Here is a 20,235-nt window from a genome sequence, read left to right on the forward strand (position 1 = left end):
TGATCATGTGACACCTTTGCAGTGATCATGTGATTTTGGCCATGAGCTTCCTTGATTACAATGAGCACTTGGTGAGTGGTGGCATCAGCTGATTCACATAAACAGAGTTGCCAAAAGGTGTCATACGCACAATTGGGCTACTTTCAGATAACTTGCCAGTGTCTGACTGTCTCCCCCTCAGAAAAAGTCACCAACAATTTGAACCCCCAGTTATGGCAAGTGTCATTTTTGTCTCGCCTGATAAGGCAGGAGACTATATAATCACTTTTCCGTATGTATGTGTGTATGTGTTTTGTGTGTATGTGTGTATGTGACAAATTTGGTTAAAGTTTTGGTTAAAGTTTGCTTTCCGCCTATTTATTCGGAGACTATGAGTCGCATACGTTCCTCAAACTTGGTGGGTGAGTGCATCTTGACCCGAGACAGAACCGGTTCTTATTGGTTAGTGGGTCAAGGTCACTGAGGTCATCTAGGGGTCATCTGAGGTCAAATTAGTAAAAACTGTCGTATGGCCATGAAACTTGGTGGGTCCAGTCAACATTTAAAGCCAAATTTTTGGAAGGTCATTTCAAGGTCACCAGAGGTCATCTGAGGTCAAATTAGTAAAAACTGTCGTATGGGCATGAAACTTGGTGGGTACAGTCAACATTTAAAGCCAAATTTTTGGAAGGTCATTTCGAGGTCACCAGGGGTCATCTGAGGTCAAATTAGTAAAAAGTGTCGGATGGGCATGAAACTTGGTGGGTACAGTCAACATTTGAAGCCAAATTTTTGGAAGGTCATTTCGAGGTCACCAGGGGTCATCTGAGGTCAAATTAGTAAAAACTGTCGGATGGGCATGAAACTTGGTGGGTCCAGTCAACATTTAAAGCCAAATTTTTGGAAGGTCATTTCGAGGTCACCAGGGGTCATTTGAGGTCGAATTAGTAAAAACAGTCGTATGGGCATGAAACTTGGTGGGTACAGTCAACATTTTAAGCCAAATTTTTGGAAGGTCATTTCGAGGTCACCAGGGGTCATCTGAGATCAAATTAGTAAAAACTGTCAGGTGGGCATGAAACTTGGTGGATACAGTCAACATTTAAAGCCAAATTTTTGGAAGGTCATTTCGAGGTCATCTGAGGTCAAATTAGTAACAACTGTCGATGGGCATGAAACTTGGTGGGTGCAGTCAACATTTGAAGCCAAATTTTTGGAAGGTCATTTTGGGGTCACCAGAGGTCATCTGAGGTCAAATTAGTAAAAACTGTCGTATGGGCATGAAACTTGGTGGGTACATTCAATATTTGAAGCCAAATTTCTGGAAGGTCATTTTAAGATCAGCAGGGGTCATCTGAGGTCGAAATAGTGAAAACCTACACGAGCATGCAACATGATGCGAACAGTCACCATCAGCCAGATAATCGTGCCCAGCCGATAACCGCCAAATTCATTTACCGCTACCAAAAGTAATTGAAAAAGCAGGCGGTCGCAAAAGCAGGCGAGACTCGTGGTTCGAGAACCGCCTTGTTATATCAAGCGAGTGGCATTTTATCCTTAAAAAGCCAGTCAAGTATCAATAATTTTCTGGACTCTAAACCAGTTTTAATACTTTTTCCTTTGACTTGGAATTCATGCACAGCCTGAAAAACTTTGGACTGAAAAACTAGCAACCCTGCATGTGCATAGATTTGTGCATTGTTGATCTTTTCAGTACACAGAGAATAATAGTATATATCTTGAATTGATTAATGATTTATAGAGAACATGATTCAAAAAAGTAAGTCAACCATACCCAGTTTGTTTTTGTTAGGAATAAGTTGGAACATTATACATGTGAACATATTATATATTGTGCTTGTGATGTATGAAGATCAATCAAGGTTTTTAATAGTCCTTCTGACAGTGTGTATATATGCATCTGCTTAAACTGAGTGTAGAATTTTTCTTTCCAAGATGCTAAGGTACAGTATGAGCTTAAAATTTAGTATGTGGTTATTTTCGTAAATTCCGCGAATAGATCCCAGGGGAATAGTATGTCATCAGATCGAAAATTGGTCACAATTGAGGAGGTTTGAGTGCTGGGTGGGTAGCAATTTACAGAAACTAAGTGTTTTAGCAAGATTTTATCAATGAAAATGAACTCTTTCTTTTTTATCTTTCCCACAAGACACAAAGTGCCCTGTGCTTTTATTTTCATTATATATTTTCAAAATCACAAGAATCAATAAAAATCACACAAGAAAAATCACAAATGCAGCATCAATATAAAAATGTTACATCATATAAAAGTCTACTTTACCAAATACATGTAATTTAACATTGTCTTCAACACAGCCCAGTACATGTACATACACAAAAACAAAATTAAAGGTCAAATCTCCACTTTTTATAATGAGCAGAAAGTTTACCCTTTTTTTTAGCTATGTAATACTCAGTTTAAATGAACTCTTTCTTGAATTGGACACTTCCAAGCTCTTCCAGGGACACAAATTCAGTAAAATACTCATGCTCTTTTTAAATTTAGAAATTAAAAAAAAAACCATAGTGGTGGGTGGGTTCGGTCCACAACTCACCGTAGCTACAACCCTGTTTGGAGTACGTATAAGCTGCCGATACCATTTTTACCTCAACAAGTCGGTTACATCAGTTCGCATTTCATTGGGTGCAGAGCTCTGCAAATTATGGTGGTTTGCTCCAACCGCAGGGTACCCACACACTGGAACACCAACCACCGTAGCTACAACCCTGTTTGGAGTACGTACTATAAGCTGCCGATACCATTTTTACCTCAACGAGTCGGTTACATCAGTGCGCATTTCATTGGGTGCAGAGCTCTGCAAATTATGGTGGTTTGCTCCAACCGCAGGGTACCCATACACCGAAACGGAAGTTAACTCATTGATGTTATATAGCACTGGTTTACATGTCCGGTGGGTTCAGTCTTCACGGACGATGGGTACGCATGATGGTTCCAATTAGGGGTACTTTTCAAGAAATATCCGCGGAATTTTCGAGGACAAAATTGTTTGCGATTGTCCAAATTAGGGGTGTTTTGGGGCAAAATTGTCCTTGAAATGAAAAATAGGGTGTATTTCTAAGACTTTCGTCCGCGTTTTACCGCTACAGTTTTAGTTTTTTGTGTTTTTTCTGTCCCATTTTTTTAGTAGTTCCACACAAAAATTAATAGGGTATTTTTCTGAAAAAAATTGTCCTCATTTCCCCGTGAAATAGGGGGCAAAATTCAAAAGCGTCCTTGAAATGGTAAAAATAGGGGTATTTTTTCGGAAAAAATCTCCTCGATTCTCTGTGATAAGGGGGTGAAATGAAAATGCGTCCTCAAATTGATAAAAATAGGGAGCGTATTTGGGGGAAATTTTCCTTGATTTAGTGCAAAATAGGGAAATTATGCGCCAAATGTCCTCGATTCCCCGTGAAATAGGGGGTCATTTTCAAATCCTGGAACGGTCATACGTCCTACCTTTAAATACTAACTGAACCCACCGGGGTTTACATGTAGGGCTGGATGTGACCAACCTTCTCTGGCAATCAGGGTTGTAGCTAGGATAGTTTTAGTGCCAGGTGGCATTTGATGAAAATTGTGATATTTGTTGTCAAAATTTACCATATTCTTGACTAATTCCATCAAATTATGCGATTTTGGACTCTCAAGTGGTGGGCTCCAGTACTAAATTTGCAACTGAGTGGTGGCCTCCAAAACCGAGTGGTGGGCTCTGCCACCCACCACCGCCCACTTCTCTACAACCCTACTGGCAATAATCAATTGCACTCCTCTCACCTTGGTGGGTTCAGTGGCTGCTTCCCCTATTCAAGGCCATCATGATCAGAACTAAACCAGTTCTATGACTTAAGGGGGTACTACACCCATTGATTTTATTTTTTTTTGCATTTTTTTTGCATTTTGTGAAGAAATTACAAAAAAAAAATTGGGCAAAGTGGTATGCAAAATGAAGGGGCAAATCTTCTCGTTTTATTGGTGGCATCGGTATCAATGTAGCTTACATGCTTTTGAAGATAGAAGCCAAAAGGAGGTACATCACTGATGATTTAAATTCACTTCATTTTGGAAAGCTTTAGGGAAATAATGTTGATATGTAAAATGGGAATAAGTGGTCCATGATTTCTTTTATGACTTTATGAACTTGGTGCTCCACAACTATCAAAAAAAGCGAACCGGTTAAAATGCTTCTATTTTCAATGTTGAGCTATATTTTGTATTTTGAACTTGCGACACTATGTCACTGAAACTTAATTAAGCCATAGGTAACAGGTTACCACAACCACACTACAGCAATGTTGAAAAAAGATTGTATTTTTGTCACCTATACCACCATATTAGGTAGTTTTCCGTAAGCTTCATTTTTGTGATTTTGGTAACTATTTTATATTTATTTGCCCAATCCATCTCAACTAGGCAATCTAAATTGTACTCACCATTTACATCCCAAGGTATTTTAGTATATCCACCTCACACATTTCCATTATATATCCAGTAACAGACAAAATATCAAAATTGATGCCTCATTATAAATACAATTTTCGGCAAAGTAAAAATAATGTTTTCATCCCACAGCCTAAAACTGATTTCAAAAAACGTAGCTTATCATATAGAGGTGCAATCTTATGGAATAGTCTTGATGATAGGGTCACAGATTCACCTAATTTATTTACTTTCAAAAATATGCTGAAAGATGTTTCATTTTAATTCTTTTCAGTTTTTGTTTATAAGTTTATAAATTCTTTCATTTCCCCTTGTATGTTATAAGTTTTATGATGTTTTGTATCTCTTAACAATTCATTTGATATTTTTATGAAGTATTGCTTGTAAACAGTTTTACAAGGTAACCTAATATAAGTTTATATGATCTTTTGTATCTCTTAACAATTCTTTTGATATTTTGTATAACATATCTCTTGTAAACATGTTTTGTTAAATATTTGTTAGTACTGTAATTTGTATCCACGGCCCCAAGGAAGAACAACCTACATGTAGGGTTGAAGTGGGCCCACCGTGGCTAAATAAAGTTGAATCTGAATCTGAATCTGTATGATATCGACTATCACATGTATTCCAAATTTATGCCTGAATTTGACCTGAATCAATTGACCTATAACCTGACCTTTGATGACCTTATAGCCTATTTTAATCTCTTTTCCTAACAACACATTATATAAGATACATGCATGGTATAGTATTAAATTGTCTATGTGGAAGAGATTAGGCCTATTTAATTTATTCAGTGTTATAATCAGTGAGTACATTTCTATAGATAGTATAACAAAGGATTTAATGTATTCTATTCATGTATTCTACTTGGACATGTTCAATAGAATAAATTATGGTTTGTTATGAAACACACATCTCAGTTACCAGGATACAGTAAACAAAAAAAAATATATAGGGCTAAAATGATTTTCTAAAATGGTTTAAAACCACTTTGTATGTAGAGATATTTCAGGACATGAGATGATGAACATATTTATATACTTCATAAATTTGCAACAAAAAAAAGAAGATGGGTATTGATGAAAATCAGGGTGTTATATCGCCTTAATTGACTTGCCAAGAGGGTATTAATAGCTTGTCCTGAAATTGTTAAAACACCTGCCAAATTTGTTGAAACAGATCATGCATACCTACATTGAATTTTGGTGTACACGTAATTGATGAATCAATTTGCTGATTGATATTCCGCCCGACAAGCGGAACTTCTGGGGTTCAAGTCCCCGCACAGGCAGGTATGTCCGGAGTTTTTGTCTCTGGTTTATCTGCCTAGATGCATGCTATGTTTCCATTGTAATTTCATGTTAAAATTGTGCTAGTGTGTGATCCGTGGTTATTCTTTCCCCATCATTTTAACCTTTTTTTTTTCCCTGTTTTATTTTTTCAGGTGTGTGCGCATGTGAATTTGGGATTATTCCATCATCATGGATATAGAATACAATAGGCATACCAGTCACAATTTCTACCATACAGTATAAATTCAGTGGATACCAGTTTAATAACAATGGACAAACAATACTACTAATAACCAGGAAGCCAAGGGATTATGCTCTAAATTGGAAGACGAAAAATAAGCAGCTCATTTAATAAATGAAATCTTAATGCGCAAAGATAATTTATTGATTTTTGTTTGTAATTACTTTAAACCAGCCAACAGGCCTAATAATTGATAGACTGCACAGCTGAGCTTTACAGAACATACACTCAGATGCTCTAGTGGCTCCTGAACAGAAATCTCAACGCTGCAGGAGGCTGGGGTCAAAGGTTATGGCCTGTAGGAGCTGCAAAGATGGCGTCATACTCATGCCATTTTCGCACCAGGTGGGTGGTCATGCGGGGATGCTGAAATACAACGACGCCACCGTCTGCAAACCATTGAATCCGAGAGAGTTGTTGTTCTATCAGTCGTTGCCTGAAGACATGGTGCATTTTATGCCCGAGTACAGAGGTAAGGGAACAGAACGAAGAGACAGGATTGAAATTTTGTATCGGGGACGCATGGAACGTCAATTTGATGTGATTTAAGAGTTCCTTCTGGTCATTGTGGTTGAAGTGACATCAATTTGATGATACATAATGTACCGTGTCCACCAGGAACTGTTTTTGGAATTTGCAGGAGAGCATTAAATAGCTCTTGGGAGCCTTCAAGGAGAGCTGTTTAGAGCATTTACAATAGAATGGCTAAGGAGAGCTAAAAATCACTCTCCTACATATCAGATTGAAGGTGAGCAGTAGAGACCGCATGCTCTCGCTCTCCTCAAAAGGCAGTCCCTGGTCCGCATACAATATACTCTTATCCTGTCCAGAGTTACAAATTTGGCAAAATCTGCAACTGGGTTTATGCAAAGGTTCTTGTCCAACAATTTGCACATCTGAGTTGATAGTTGCACTCTGCAGCAAAATTATATCCCTGGAATATACCAAAAGTCATAGTTCAAATAACATTGAAATGATTCAAGGGTGAAAATAAGAGCTGATATATTGATTCAATGGTTAAAAAAAGGGTTTTTCTACCATGACTCAGTTTGGGAAATGTGCGATTCCTGGTTCTCCTGAATTTAGTTGGGACCAGAATTAATTTTTTAAGTACCGTAAGTATTTTTAGTCATACTGGTGGTCTCATTCAATTTAGTATTGTATCAGAGAAACCCCATTTTGGTTCACCATTTCCTGTTTCCTGAGTATGTGACTGACTCTGGTTCAGGACAAGGTAATGTGATTGGTTTTTTTTCTCAATGGGCTATAGTAGGCAAGTACAAGGCCTGTAGCCTATTTATTTTCAACAGCCTGTTTCTAAGAGTATTTTAGCTGGTTGTACACAGTGTTTCATCCATATGTTTACCACTTTTACACCTACATTGTATTTATACAGAGCAAGTTTATTGTATGTGCTTGTAATTAAAGGCATGGTATAGCCTACAGTAATTTCATTCATCCAAATTTATACAGTGCATTTATTGTATGTGCTTGTAATTAAATGCATGGTATAGCCTACAGTAATTTCATCCATCCAAATACAACACAAGGTCCAACATGCTTAATTTCAGGTAAATGCTTTGACAAATTGACATGTCATAAGTTGTGTTCACATTGTCGGACGTACGCCTGGCGGAACTTGATCGGCGCAAGTTGCTAGGAGTAGCTGTAGGCGCTGCCAGGAGTAGTGGCAGTGTGAACGATGGTCAGCGTAAGTTCCACAAGGCGTACGTCCGACGATTTACTCCTGAGGAGTAGCGAGCTGGGTGTAACCTCCGCCAGGCGTAAGTTGCAATGTGAACGCTGCTACTCCTGGCACCAGGTGTAAGTTTGACCTTTTATTGGTTGGAACTAAGACATTACATATCGCATGAAAAAGGTCACGGAAACACCGGAAGTGGTAGCCGATGTTTACGCCGACCAGAAGTGAATGCTTGGTGGAACTGGTCGGCGTAGTGCTAGGAGTAGGCTAGGTGTGGACATGCGGTAGGAGTAGCGAAAATATTTGTGGAATTTTTATCAATGTTAGCGTAAGTTTACGCCGGGTGTAACTCAAAATGTGAACACGACTAATAAACAGTACAATCTGGTTATAATGTTGCACACAGGAGAGGCAGGTTTGTCAATAAACAGCACAACCACTCAACCAGTGGGTACAAAAAATTAACAATCATTTTGATGCAGCCTTTTGAGCGAACAATTCATAAAAATAAAATTTTAAGATGGAAATTTGTTTTTGATTTTTTGATTAGATTTTTGTTAGAAGAATTAGGCCTACATTGAAGGGCTGAAAGAAAGTAGAAATTTGATCAATATTATTGGGAACACACACCACATCATCTTATCATTATGAATTAAATGCTGTCTGGCAATCACAACATTATGCCTTATATGTTAGAAAAATAATTATCGAGCACAAATCACATGGTTTTATTTTTAAAACAAATTCATCTTGACCATAAAAACTAATAAAAACAGTCAGCTTTCAACACACGATATTCAAAATTCAAGTGCAATGACGTAATGGTTATTTGTGCTCAATTGTTGTCAGCCTTCATTGTATTACTGGGACGTCATTGCACTTGACAATTTTGGCACCTGGGAATTTGAATATCGCATGTTGAAAGAAGGATTTTTATGGTCACTATGAGTTTAAATAAAACCATGTGGTTCGTGCTTGATAATTATTTTTCTTACATAGGCATAATGTTGTGATTGCCGGAGACTTCCTTTAATGTTGAAGTTGACATTCTGAAATGCAAAGATAAAGATTGAGTTTGGGGAATATGCAGACCTGCCAACTGTCCCTCATTTTGAGGGACTGTCCCTCATTCATTTGGGGTTTACTAAAGTGAAAATGAGGACAGCCCTGTTTTCTGAAAATTTCAGTGATGGCAAATAAACAGCAGAAAATGATGAAAATGTCACTTTAAAATTTGATATAGCATTTTCTTTAGTCTATTGTGATAAATTCAGACCTGTAAAACCTTCTCTGAATTCTGAAAGTATTGCACACCTCAAGTCTTTGAATTTGTCGGTACCTGGTTTGTGTACATGTATACGGTTTTGGTCTCAATGTCCCTCATTCTGACTTCGGTAGGTTAATTGGTAGACCTGAATATGTAAACAAAGCCTGAATGATTATTGTCTACATATGGTCATTTTCACAGTCAAAAAATTTCAAACCACTTATATATGTTTCTGTTTACTGTAATCATGCATAGAAGCAACTTAAATTCCAGTAAAATAATGTTTCAAGGCTTAAACCTTTTGATTTGTGATAAAAAATTTGACATTTCCATAACATTTTGGTTAAAATCTAAGAAAAAATGTATTTTACATAAGCTCAGAAAATTATGACATGAAAGCTGGAATACATGTGAAATCCCATTCCAAAGTAAGTCAACAGATATAAGTTAAATTTTATACCATGTTTTGCTATGTTTGTAATTGCAATTTTGAAAATTTTTAACATCAATGGTCATTTGCAATGGAAATTTCCCAACCTTAAACATATTTTTAAGTTTTAATTGGGTTCCTAAAATAATTTGAATGTCTAACTTCATGTACAAATACTACTTGATGAAAGGAACCTCCCAGCCAAGTTTCACAGAAATTGGAGTTATTTTCTAGAATTGGCAATTCAAGCGATCTGTGTTTCGGAGGCTTCAGTTAACAACACAGGTGATCATAAAAGTAAAATATTTGGCTAACTACTACAAGTTGACATGAAAAAATAGGTAAAAAATATCACAATTACCAATTTTCATGCATTGCTTCTAAGTATTGAGTTTCAGTTGTGACAAAACTTAAATTATCACAGCAAGTCATTTTTTTTGTTTCGGAGGCTTCATGTTAACAATGGGTAAACATTGCAGAAGTAGTTTTTTTGAAAACAACACTGTTGGGATCATCTAAGCTGTTATTTTCTTGTGTGTATTGAATCAATGATTCTATGCGGCAGATATTGTAGATTTATAACATGGTAATTTTTTCACCCATTTGTTAAGTATGGTGTTATTTGCATGTGAAGCCTCCGAAACGGACTTTCTTGGGTATCAGTATATTTTTCAAACATTAGCCATAATATCAATTTTTTTTTAAATTTATGACATTCTGCACATATCATGTAACAATTACAATGCAGATATCAATATGGAACACACCAATTTAGATATGCATAGATGATAATTAACCTAATTGTTGTTTCAGAGGCTTCATTTGTTTCGGAGGCTTCAATTGTTAACGGAAAGTTTGTATTGGGTCCCATTTTCAAACGGTGATATATATCTCCATGATTTAAAAACAAGTGACTTGAGGATCTACTTTGCTACATTTTGATAAATAGATTGGATGAGCTCTTTTATTTATATTTGCCCAAGCTTGCTGAACAGTTTGTTTCGGAGGCTTCAAAAAAGTTAACGGAAAAATGGCTCTTTGAAGTCAAGATTTTATAAAAATTTTAAAAGCTTGCAAATCGACTAATTTTTGTTACCCATTTCAAGTTAAGATATCAACTGTTATGAATCAAGAAGAAGTGAAGAAATAACCAAGAATTATGAACCAAAGCTATACCCACAAAGTTTGTTAACAATTGTTAACGGAAAATGAAGCCTCGAACGACAAATCTCAAGTCCGGTTCTCAAAAATACAGGGCTGTTCACAATTAAATCTAATGTGGCAGTGTTTACTGAACATATGACCGTACTTTCAGGATAAGAAAAATTATCCATGAACTAACTGAAGAAAACACAGGGTTTTACAAAAATGTTACTGTTTTTTATAGTTTTTCAAAATGGCAATATTAGGTACATTTAAGCCTGCTAAAACTGAACGCAGTAACTCCCGAAGATGATTATGCTACCCAAGGTAGCTGCTAACTAGATGACTTATGTGGCCAAAAATCATGGAATTCTGTGGCTTTATTAGAACACTACGGATCAAAATGTTAAAAATCCAAAGTTACACCCTTTACCGTGAAAATGACCATATACAAATGTACTATAACAGGAGAGTTTATTAGGTGTCATTATGCATAGCACACACTGTCACGTTCATTGCATCATTTACGTGTGAGACAGTAGTCAGTGTATCTATTTTCAGTCTTTAGCCCAGACAACATTTAAATCATATGCTACAATGTATGCACAGCAAATACTACGCAAGTCCATCTGATGGAACTTGCAAGCAGATATAATTTATTGTATGGAACGTTACCTGTAGGCCTATATCATCCCATTCAACAGAGTAAACATACATGTACATGTACCATAAAAACTTGCTAGTTAGCATATGTGCTTAGGCCTAGAAAAAAACATTGATTGGCGTAACAATTTTCTTTTTTTTTTTTCTTTTTTTTCTTACACACATTTTAAGCTGTAAATCGTATGATAAAGGCTTTTTTTTTTAATTGCAAAAAATAAGAAAAAAAAGTCTAGGGTCGGATCTATATTTAGGCTCGGTCGGGTTACGCCAATCAAACAATTTTTTTAGGCCTTACTATTGAGCGCTTTTAAAACATGCAAACATGAATAGCCCCATCCACAAAAGTGTAAATGGTTTTGAGCAAATCATCGATACACATAGTTAAATACGAACAAGTAAACCTGCAAATGTGTGTCTCAACCCCATTAGCTCAGTTGGTAAAGTGCCGGACTTTGGTACAATTTCATGTTTTCAAAAGCGCTCGATAGTAATTAGTAAGTACATGTATGCTAACTATCAAGTTTTTACGGTACTTAAAATAACACTGATTTGCAGTATGAATTTCAATACCGGTACAATGTATGTCAGCGAATTTAAAAAGCCAATGAAAATATTTTTATCCAAAGGCTGTTTACAATGTAGGCATATAAATGCGACAGCTGGTTTTTAAAGAAACAGCAAACTATTCATCAATTATATTTGCAAAAAAAACAAAAAATTGAACCTCAAATATGAAAGAAACAGCAAACTATTCATCAATTATATTTGCAAAAAACAAAAAATTGAACCGCAAATATATCTAGCTATATCTACATGTAGTAGTATAAAGTCTATGTCACCAACTTGGACTTCATCCATTCATTCATGAATATTTATATACATTCCTGTGGCCGACAGTTCATGATGTAAAACAAGTATGCACTTCTTAGAAGACACGCAAGCTGGTTACATGTCATCAAACCAGCCTAACTAGGATGTCTTTTGTCATTGGGGGCTGGGGTTCTTCCCATCTGGCAATTTGTAATTTTTTATGTGGGGGTGTGTGTGCAATCTTCCTTTACAATTTCAATTCAAATTCATACACAAAGCTGTACTTAATGATAAATCAAAATTGTCTGCCGATTTAGCTGTTTATGACATAAACACGGTCGCAGTGGGGTTCTGATTGACTAATTAAATCATGTTATCATCCCAAGATCCCAAGAAAGAGCAGTTGGACACCGCTGAAGGACTTTGCAGAATACTATCTAGATATTTTAGACTTGGCGCTTCCCTATATAGAGAACAATTAAGAGATAAACCATGTTTTACCTACAAGAAAGGTCATGTGTACCCAGCAAAATGCTTCAACTTGTGACGAAAGCAGTTGTATCATAGCATAGAATCCTATCAGTGGCGTGGCGTCATAGTGGCACGGGGAGATGGGGTGCACGTGCCCCCCAATCAATCTGAAAATTAAAAAAATCCCATAGGAAAAGTGCCAAATAATGCCCCCCCATCAGACCCGTGCCCCCCAGTGTGATGACCCATGCTACGCCACTGAATCCTACAATGTACAAATGTATACAGGCAGCACTGATCAAAACATCCAATCTATATCTCAATGTTGTCACATGTTTCACATTCTTTACGTAGCAACATGCAGCGTCATGTTGCATTCATTCATTCATGTGCTCATTAGTTGTGGATATAAAATGTCATTAATCTGGAGTCACGCAACTGACAGGCTTCCACTTACCCGACCCAGTTTTTATAGTTTTCTTGTTTGTCTTTATTTGCTTGATCATCACACAAATCAATTTGTCTTTCCAAGTAAAGGCTCTACCACAGTGAAGCTCGGTCTCCTTGAAAACTTTACTTTCATTGGCTAAGAACCAAAATTGGGCCGATTGTTTTTACCTTGGCCTGCACGTTTTAGTATAGAGAAAAAGTTGATAATTTCACCCTGTAATTTAGGCTGAAACTTTTTAGCAACCCTATTCTACTTTATAGTCCTTTTTGGCCCCCACACATGTGTGGGGCTTACATGTATGTTATCATCCAGATGGTTGCCTGGTTCTTTGTTTCTTCTTTAGACTTTTTGTTGTTGTTGTTTGTTTGGCTGTCCGGGCGGAAGCAAATTCTTTTTAACCACTGTGCAGCCCGAACGCAATAACGGATCAACTTCAAACTTGGTACGGTCATAGGATATGGTAGCCTGATGTGCCGTATAGTTTTGTGACATGTTATTTGCATATTTATGAATATTAATGAGCTTATTTGCATATTTTGCCTACATTGTCATTAATGGTTGCCTGGTTCTTTCTTTCTTTCTTTCTTTATTTGTTTGGCTGTCCGGGCGGAAGCAAATTCTTTAATTCACTCTGCAGGTTAAACGCAATAAGCGATCAACTTCATTATTATGTTTTCAGGGTTATTAGGAGTTAAGAAAACCTAATAATGATAATATTGATGGCTTATTTTCATGATGATACCATAACATATCGGATTAAGTCATACAAATATCGAACTCGCCGTTGGCTCGTCCGATATTTTTATGACTCATCCGATATGTTATGGTATCATGCTCAGCCATCCAATATTATAACAAACTTGGTTTGGTGATTGGATATGCTGGCCTGATGTGCTGTATAGTTTTCTGTCATGTTATTTGCATATTTATGAATATTAATGAGTTTATTTGCATATTGCATATTTGACATGATAATACAGTTCAGCATGTGCGTGTCGACGTGATACCCGGTACACACACATTTTGAACCAGTATCATATGCTGTTATGCCACTACTAATCAATCAATCAATCAATCAATCAAATTTATTTCCATCAAAATTAAAACATACAAATAACAAAACATTATATATAAAACGATGGAACTACTACATTTATCCATTGTGAAGTTTAATAAAGGAATACATACAAATGAGATTTCTTAATTCTAGGTCATGCAGTTTTTCACTTTGTGTTTCTACATGTAAGACTTTATTTAAAATTAAATTTTAATTCTTGAATTTTGCTCCTCAATTCCAGGCACCATAGACGTGTGTGTGGAAGAGCAGCATGATGGGTCACTTTATCTCAGGGCTTATCCATGTTTCCAAATGGTCACACGAGGGAGCTGCTCCCCAAACAGTAGCGGCGAAGGGGTAGATTCAGATGAATCGGCGGAAGATGCGTCTTGTTGTAGCAATAGTCCACAGACATCGAGAAAACATCATCACAAGTCTCTATATCATAGCAAGAGGAAAAGCTCCTGCATGTAAGTAATGTGTGTGGGAGCAGGGCAACACTAGGAAGTGCAGTACAGTGTAATACACTGTGTCTCGTCTCAAGTTGAGAGTAACGCTATGTTGGATTTTGTAGAGGCAGACTTGAATCAGTGCGTTTAAATGCGGTTGTTTCACTAGGGTACGAACAAATTGCCCTTCTACGTGTTTGTATACGCCCTGTGGGATTAAGTCGTAACGCACACAATACTCTTAACTTGAGACGAGACACAGTATAGCTGCCTTATGTAAAACACCATGTTTGCAGCACAACCTCTTCATTGTAAATTGTTGATGTTCTGTATTAATTTCCTGATGGCCACCAAGCGAACCCAAGATATCACCTTAACAATGTACGATGTAGTAGTGGTTCTTCATGTGTTACTGCTACAATGTATGTACACCCTCTGCAAAAATATGGAAAAATGAGGTCTCATACCCTACTACTTACTACTACCAAAGTTACTACTTTCAAACGTAGTCTGAAAACCCATCTGATGATACCATCACTGATATTGTTTCTTTCGCATGTTTTTTGTTTTCTTGTAGTCTTTAGTAGTAGTGTAAGTTTTCTTAAAAGCAGCTGTACGTGTACAATGTATGTATGTACATGTATGTATGTGTACTACATACCCTCCCTATAGCTCACATCCTCGAAGCATTAACTATTTTAACACTTGTTTAGTATTACCAGCTTTTTGAGGACTTGATATGACAACATATCAAGGACATTTGGATATGCAAAAATTTCGTCATAAATAAAGGTCCTCATAAATATTAGTAGTGCACACAGGGTGGGAGTGTGTGTGTGCTTTAAGTTTGCTCTAAATGGAATGAGTTTTAGGGTGTTCTAGTTTAACAACTCTTTGGTTTTAATTGATCTGATTTTACCATTGCTTTTTGTATCTTTATTACTAGGGTACTAGTGTCTCGTAATGGCAGTGTGTGCCTGAATGAGAGCACAGAATCAGATGGTTTGTTTGAAGATCATTCCACTGGAAGCGGACTATCAATGTCGTGCAATCCCTGGGGGTTGCATTGTCATCACAGACAGGTCACAAAGATGAGACGAGACCAGAAGAATCACAGTATCCTTTTACCAATTGCTATTTCATTAATATTCATAAACGGTCCTGCGCCACGAGTTGGGATACCTAATTTGGCTGTGGAGTAACACTTTTTCTGGATTAACAGACCCCAAATACATATAAATAGACACCAAAATGAAATAAAAAGCTTTAAAATAAAAAATTAACATCATTTTATTACAAATATAGCATTTCTTGGCCGATTTTCACTAAAAAGGTGTCAAAATGCTCAGGAAAACAAGCCTCATCAAGTAAGATGTTACTTAGCTGCAAGATGAAAGTCATTGTAATTTTCAAAATTTCCATGTGTTACCGAAAGGTGTCCCAACTCATAGCGCAGGACCTAACAGTATTTTAATACCATTTGTTAATATTAAAATATTCATTAGGGAATGAACCAATAGTAGCCGACCTATGATAAAGTGTGTTTTATGTATTGATTTTTGTCAATGAGTGGACATAAAATTTTAATTGTGTATTACTGCATGGAAAACAGTGGTCAGTTTAATTATGAGTGACCAGTTCTAGGCTGCCATGATGGATCTTTATGTTGTTTTGATTTTGGTAATATCTTAATAAATTTATCACAAAATTTGTTTATAACAAGAGTGGTTTTATGATGCTTATGAATGAGGTTAATTTAATGACTGATATAATTTTGTTGATGATGCAAATGACAAAAACCAGTGCACTTACTTTTTAATTTATCCCATCACAAAGCAGCACTCCCTTCTGGGTTGTGCATTATTCTGGTGACAAAATTAAAGGTCGCATGCATTGATTTTTTTCATTTGCGCTACTTGTACAACAAAATCATATTCGGTCTTTAGCCTCCAATTCCTGGTAATAATTAAACTATCAAAGATCACAATATTTACGGGTGAGCAGTTCAATGGCTCTTTATATTCTTTTGATTTTTGGTAATATTACAAAATTTGTTTATATTATATAACAACAATGGTTTAATGATGATTTATGAATTTACATAATATTAATTATGGGTGAGCAGTTCAGTTCTGCCATGATGGATCTTTATATTCTTCCGATTTTTTGGTAATACTACAAAATTTGTTAATAGCAACAATGGTTTAATGCAGAGATGCCAACCCTCTCTATTTTAGAGGGAGGCTCCCTTTTTTTTGGAAACATTTTTGTCCATTTTGACACCCAAATTTGGCAACCTTCCTATTTCTAACAAGTTATGTGCCATTGAAGTTGCATGTAATTTTGAATACCTCCCAATTTTTTGTTTGAATCCTCCTTATTTTCTGGATGTTTACGTTAGCAGCTCTGTTTAATGATGATTTATGAATGAGGTTAATGACTGAAATAATTTTGTTGACGTGCAAATGACAAAAACCAATGCACTTGCTCTTTAATTTTATCCCATCACAAAGCACTCCCTTCAGGTCAGGGTCACGCATTGTCCTGGTGAAAAAATTAAAGGTCGCATGCATTGATTTTTTTCACTTGCGCTACATGTACAACAATCATATTCGGTCATTAGTCTCCAATTCCTGGTAATAATTAAACTATCAAAGATCACAATATTTACGGGTGAGCAGTTCAATGGCTCTTTATATTCTTTTGATTTTTGGTAATATTACAAAATGTGTTTAAATATCATAATACTAATTATGGCGTGTCCGTCCGTCCCTCTGTCCGCGCGCTATTGCATTCGCGCGGTTGCGTTCGCGCGGGCGGTGCACCATCGCGTGTTCGCGGTGTGCTATCGCGGAGTATCAACGGGCGCGGAGTACAGTGCACGCATCGGAAAGCATTACAGTGTGACTAACAGGTGCATCTCATCGGACCAAACAGAGTTGTTGTGTCAAGTTGGGTCTTGATCATTGAGATGCATTTCATAGTAGTTTAAAAGGTCAGGCCAGGTATATGGGTAACGGGTGTTGGGTAATTAGTATAGGCCTATCACGAGAACCGCTCGACCCGAGAACCGCGAAATCTAGTATTATATAACAACAATGGTTTAATGATTATTTATGAATGTACATAATATTAATTATGGGTGAGCAGTTCAGTTCTGCCATGATGGATCTTTATATTCTTTTGATTTTTTGGTAATACTACAAAATTTGTTTATAGCAACAATGGTTTAATGCAGAGATGCCAACCCTCTCTATTTTAGAGGGAGGCTCCCTTTTTTTGGAAACATTTTTGTCCATTTTGACACCCAAATTTGGCAACCTCCCTATTTCTAACAAGTTATGTGCCATTGAAGTTGCATGTAATTTTGAATACCTCCCAATTTTTTGTTTGAATCCTCCTTATTTTTTAGATGTTAATGTTGGCAGCTCTGGTTAATGATGGAGTTTGATTGACAGTAATGAACCGTGTGTCCGATTTGCTTCAAACAAAAGGCATATTGATAAGTGAGCTTTGTTCTGCTCAATTAATAAAGAGAACTTCCAAAATGCCTCAAATTTTATTTGCTAATTAGGTGCCACTAATTATTGTGAGCAATGGCATATATTGTGTGTTGTGCTTGAACTCTTGATATATATATTGACAAGTTATAGCCTTAACCCAATGTACAGAATTCATCCTGCTCGAGAATGTGACGTCACAATTACAATATCCATGTATCATGGACCTGAAAATGGGGAGTCGTACATACAGCGATGACTTTTCAGTAGAAAAACGTAAAGCACACATTGCTAAGGCGGAGGCCACAACTTCGGCCACATTAGGCATGCGAATATGTGGTATGCAGGTAGGTATATGGAGCAGGATTCATTACGTAACTTTGACTGTGGTCAACCAGAAAATGTTTAAATGTTGGTCCTCCTGACAAAAGTCCTAGCTATGTCACCGATTGGGAAAGCTTTGGATGATTGATGAACCTTGTTGATAATATATTGTATTATTAAAATTTTGCAATATACATATATCTTCATGTAATATGTTTTATTATTTTGACTCTCCCGTGCAGGTTTATAATTCGGAAACAGGGAAATTTATGTGTCGCAACAAGTACTACGGTCGTCGTCTCAGCAAAGACGGCCTCATGAAAGGCCTGCGGGATTTCTTGCACAACGGACACAGGGTACGCACCGAACTTATTCCACACATCATACATAAACTTCAGGAACTTATTCATCTTGTGTCACAGCAGAACTGTCTGCGATTTTACAGCAGCTCGTTGCTGATCATGTACGAAGGTCACACAGGATTGAGCGGAGATAATAACGGGGACAGTATGGACTTGAAAAGAGATCCGTCTGTGGACATCAAAATGATCGACTTCGCCAATACGTATCACAAAGGATGTAAAAACAGCAGTAATACAGCAGTGCACAATGGACCTGATACTGGCTATATGTACGGACTGGAGAACTTAGTTCAAATGTTGGAGAAACTGACTGTGAAATCGGAACGATTAAAAGACGTCGGTAGTAGCAGTAGTAGTGGTAGTTCAAGCTCAGGGCAAGCAATGGCGCACAGTGTATAAAGTCCGTTTACATATGCATGCCAAGACGAAGCAGTATGGGATTTCCTACGATAGGTCAGAAAAACAAATTTTGTTGAACAGAGTAGAGTTTGTCTCTTGACCCAGTGAAGTGGTTATGTAACCAGTTTCAATGAATGTGGAAAATGGCAGAACTCAAAGATATTACTGGTTCTTCATGACGGAATCTTAACAGTATTATGATGAAGGTCGACATAGCACAATGGGCTATACCAGTTCAAATCCATACATTTTTTTTTGTACACCCTGTATGGATGACACATGTCTTTAAAAGATTTAAAAATCTTTCAATTGCAATTCAGTCTCCCAGTGTGGGAGATTAAGGTTATGTCTTCCATAGGGGTGTATGGATTTCAACTGGAATAGCCCAAGTTGTTTTTATATTTGTGTTTATTCTTTTGTTTCAGATTTATGGTTCAGAGAATTGATTTCTTTTGTTACACAGGTTATTACAACTAGGAATATACAGACCATGAAAACCTCGAGAGTTAGCATAATAATGTGCTTACTATCGAGCGCTTTTGAAAACATGAAATTGTACCAAAGTCTGGAACTTTACCAACTGAGCTAATGGGGTTGAGACACAAATTTGCAGGTTTACTTGTTCGTATAACTATGTGTATTGATGATTTGCTCAAAATCCTTTTCACTTTTGTGGATGGGGCTCTCCATGTTTTAAAAGCGCTCAATAGTAAGCACATATTATGCTAACTATCAAGTTTTTACGGTATGCCTTTATGTAAAATAGTAATCAACACAGTTCAGTATTCTAAAATTCCAAAGAGAGCTTTACACCACATTGCTGACCCCTTGGGCACTACTGGCTAAATTATCCAAGAGACCTCCAAGAACTATTTTGATTGCTTACTCAGATGATTATATCATGTAATTAACCAATTGGAGGCACTGTAAGAAAGGCGGTAATGTTGGCCCATGGGTTAAGCAAGGCTCAAAATAAGCCAGGTTCAAAGGCAACAGGCTAATCTCTTCTAACTTTGTGCCTTTTCCTACTTTGGCCTAGGACTTGTGTCCAATATTGTTCTAGTTTCAAATTTTAACCCTATGAGAACTACCTGCCTATTGGTCAAAAAGAAGTTTTCATTATCAATTGGACCAATCAGCAACATTGTTAGAATAATTACACCACCCAAGAAAATTGGGGTTGAATTATTTGCCAGCACCATTCTGATTGGTGATTAAAATGAAGAT

General features: G+C 36.8%; 1 protein-coding gene across 2 annotated transcripts in view; it reads left to right on the forward strand.

Moving 5' to 3' along the window:
* Window positions 1-19,130, forward strand: part of LOC140162605 (inositol hexakisphosphate kinase 3-like) — a 32,024-nt gene extending 12,894 nt beyond the window's left edge. Inside the window, exons 1-6 of one of the 2 annotated variants that reach the window (XM_072185873.1) lie at window positions 1,879-1,943; window positions 5,892-6,452; window positions 14,216-14,444; window positions 15,370-15,539; window positions 18,095-18,270; window positions 18,490-19,130. In XM_072185873.1, coding sequence (XP_072041974.1) covers window positions 6,272-6,452; window positions 14,216-14,444; window positions 15,370-15,539; window positions 18,095-18,270; window positions 18,490-19,008 — 1,275 coding nt within the window. In that variant the 5' untranslated portion in view covers window positions 1,879-1,943; window positions 5,892-6,271 and the 3' untranslated portion in view covers window positions 19,009-19,130. Of the gene's footprint in view, window positions 1-1,878; window positions 1,944-5,891; window positions 6,453-14,215; window positions 14,445-15,369; window positions 15,540-18,094; window positions 18,271-18,489 lie in introns of those variants that run through there. The other variant, XM_072185872.1, reaches the window with a different exon arrangement.
* The last annotated feature ends 1,105 nt before the right edge of the window (window positions 19,131-20,235 follow it).

The sequence above is a fragment of the Amphiura filiformis genome, chromosome 10 (assembly GCF_039555335.1).
Source record: "Amphiura filiformis chromosome 10, Afil_fr2py, whole genome shotgun sequence".
Lineage (NCBI taxonomy): Eukaryota > Metazoa > Echinodermata > Ophiuroidea > Amphilepidida > Amphiuridae > Amphiura > Amphiura filiformis.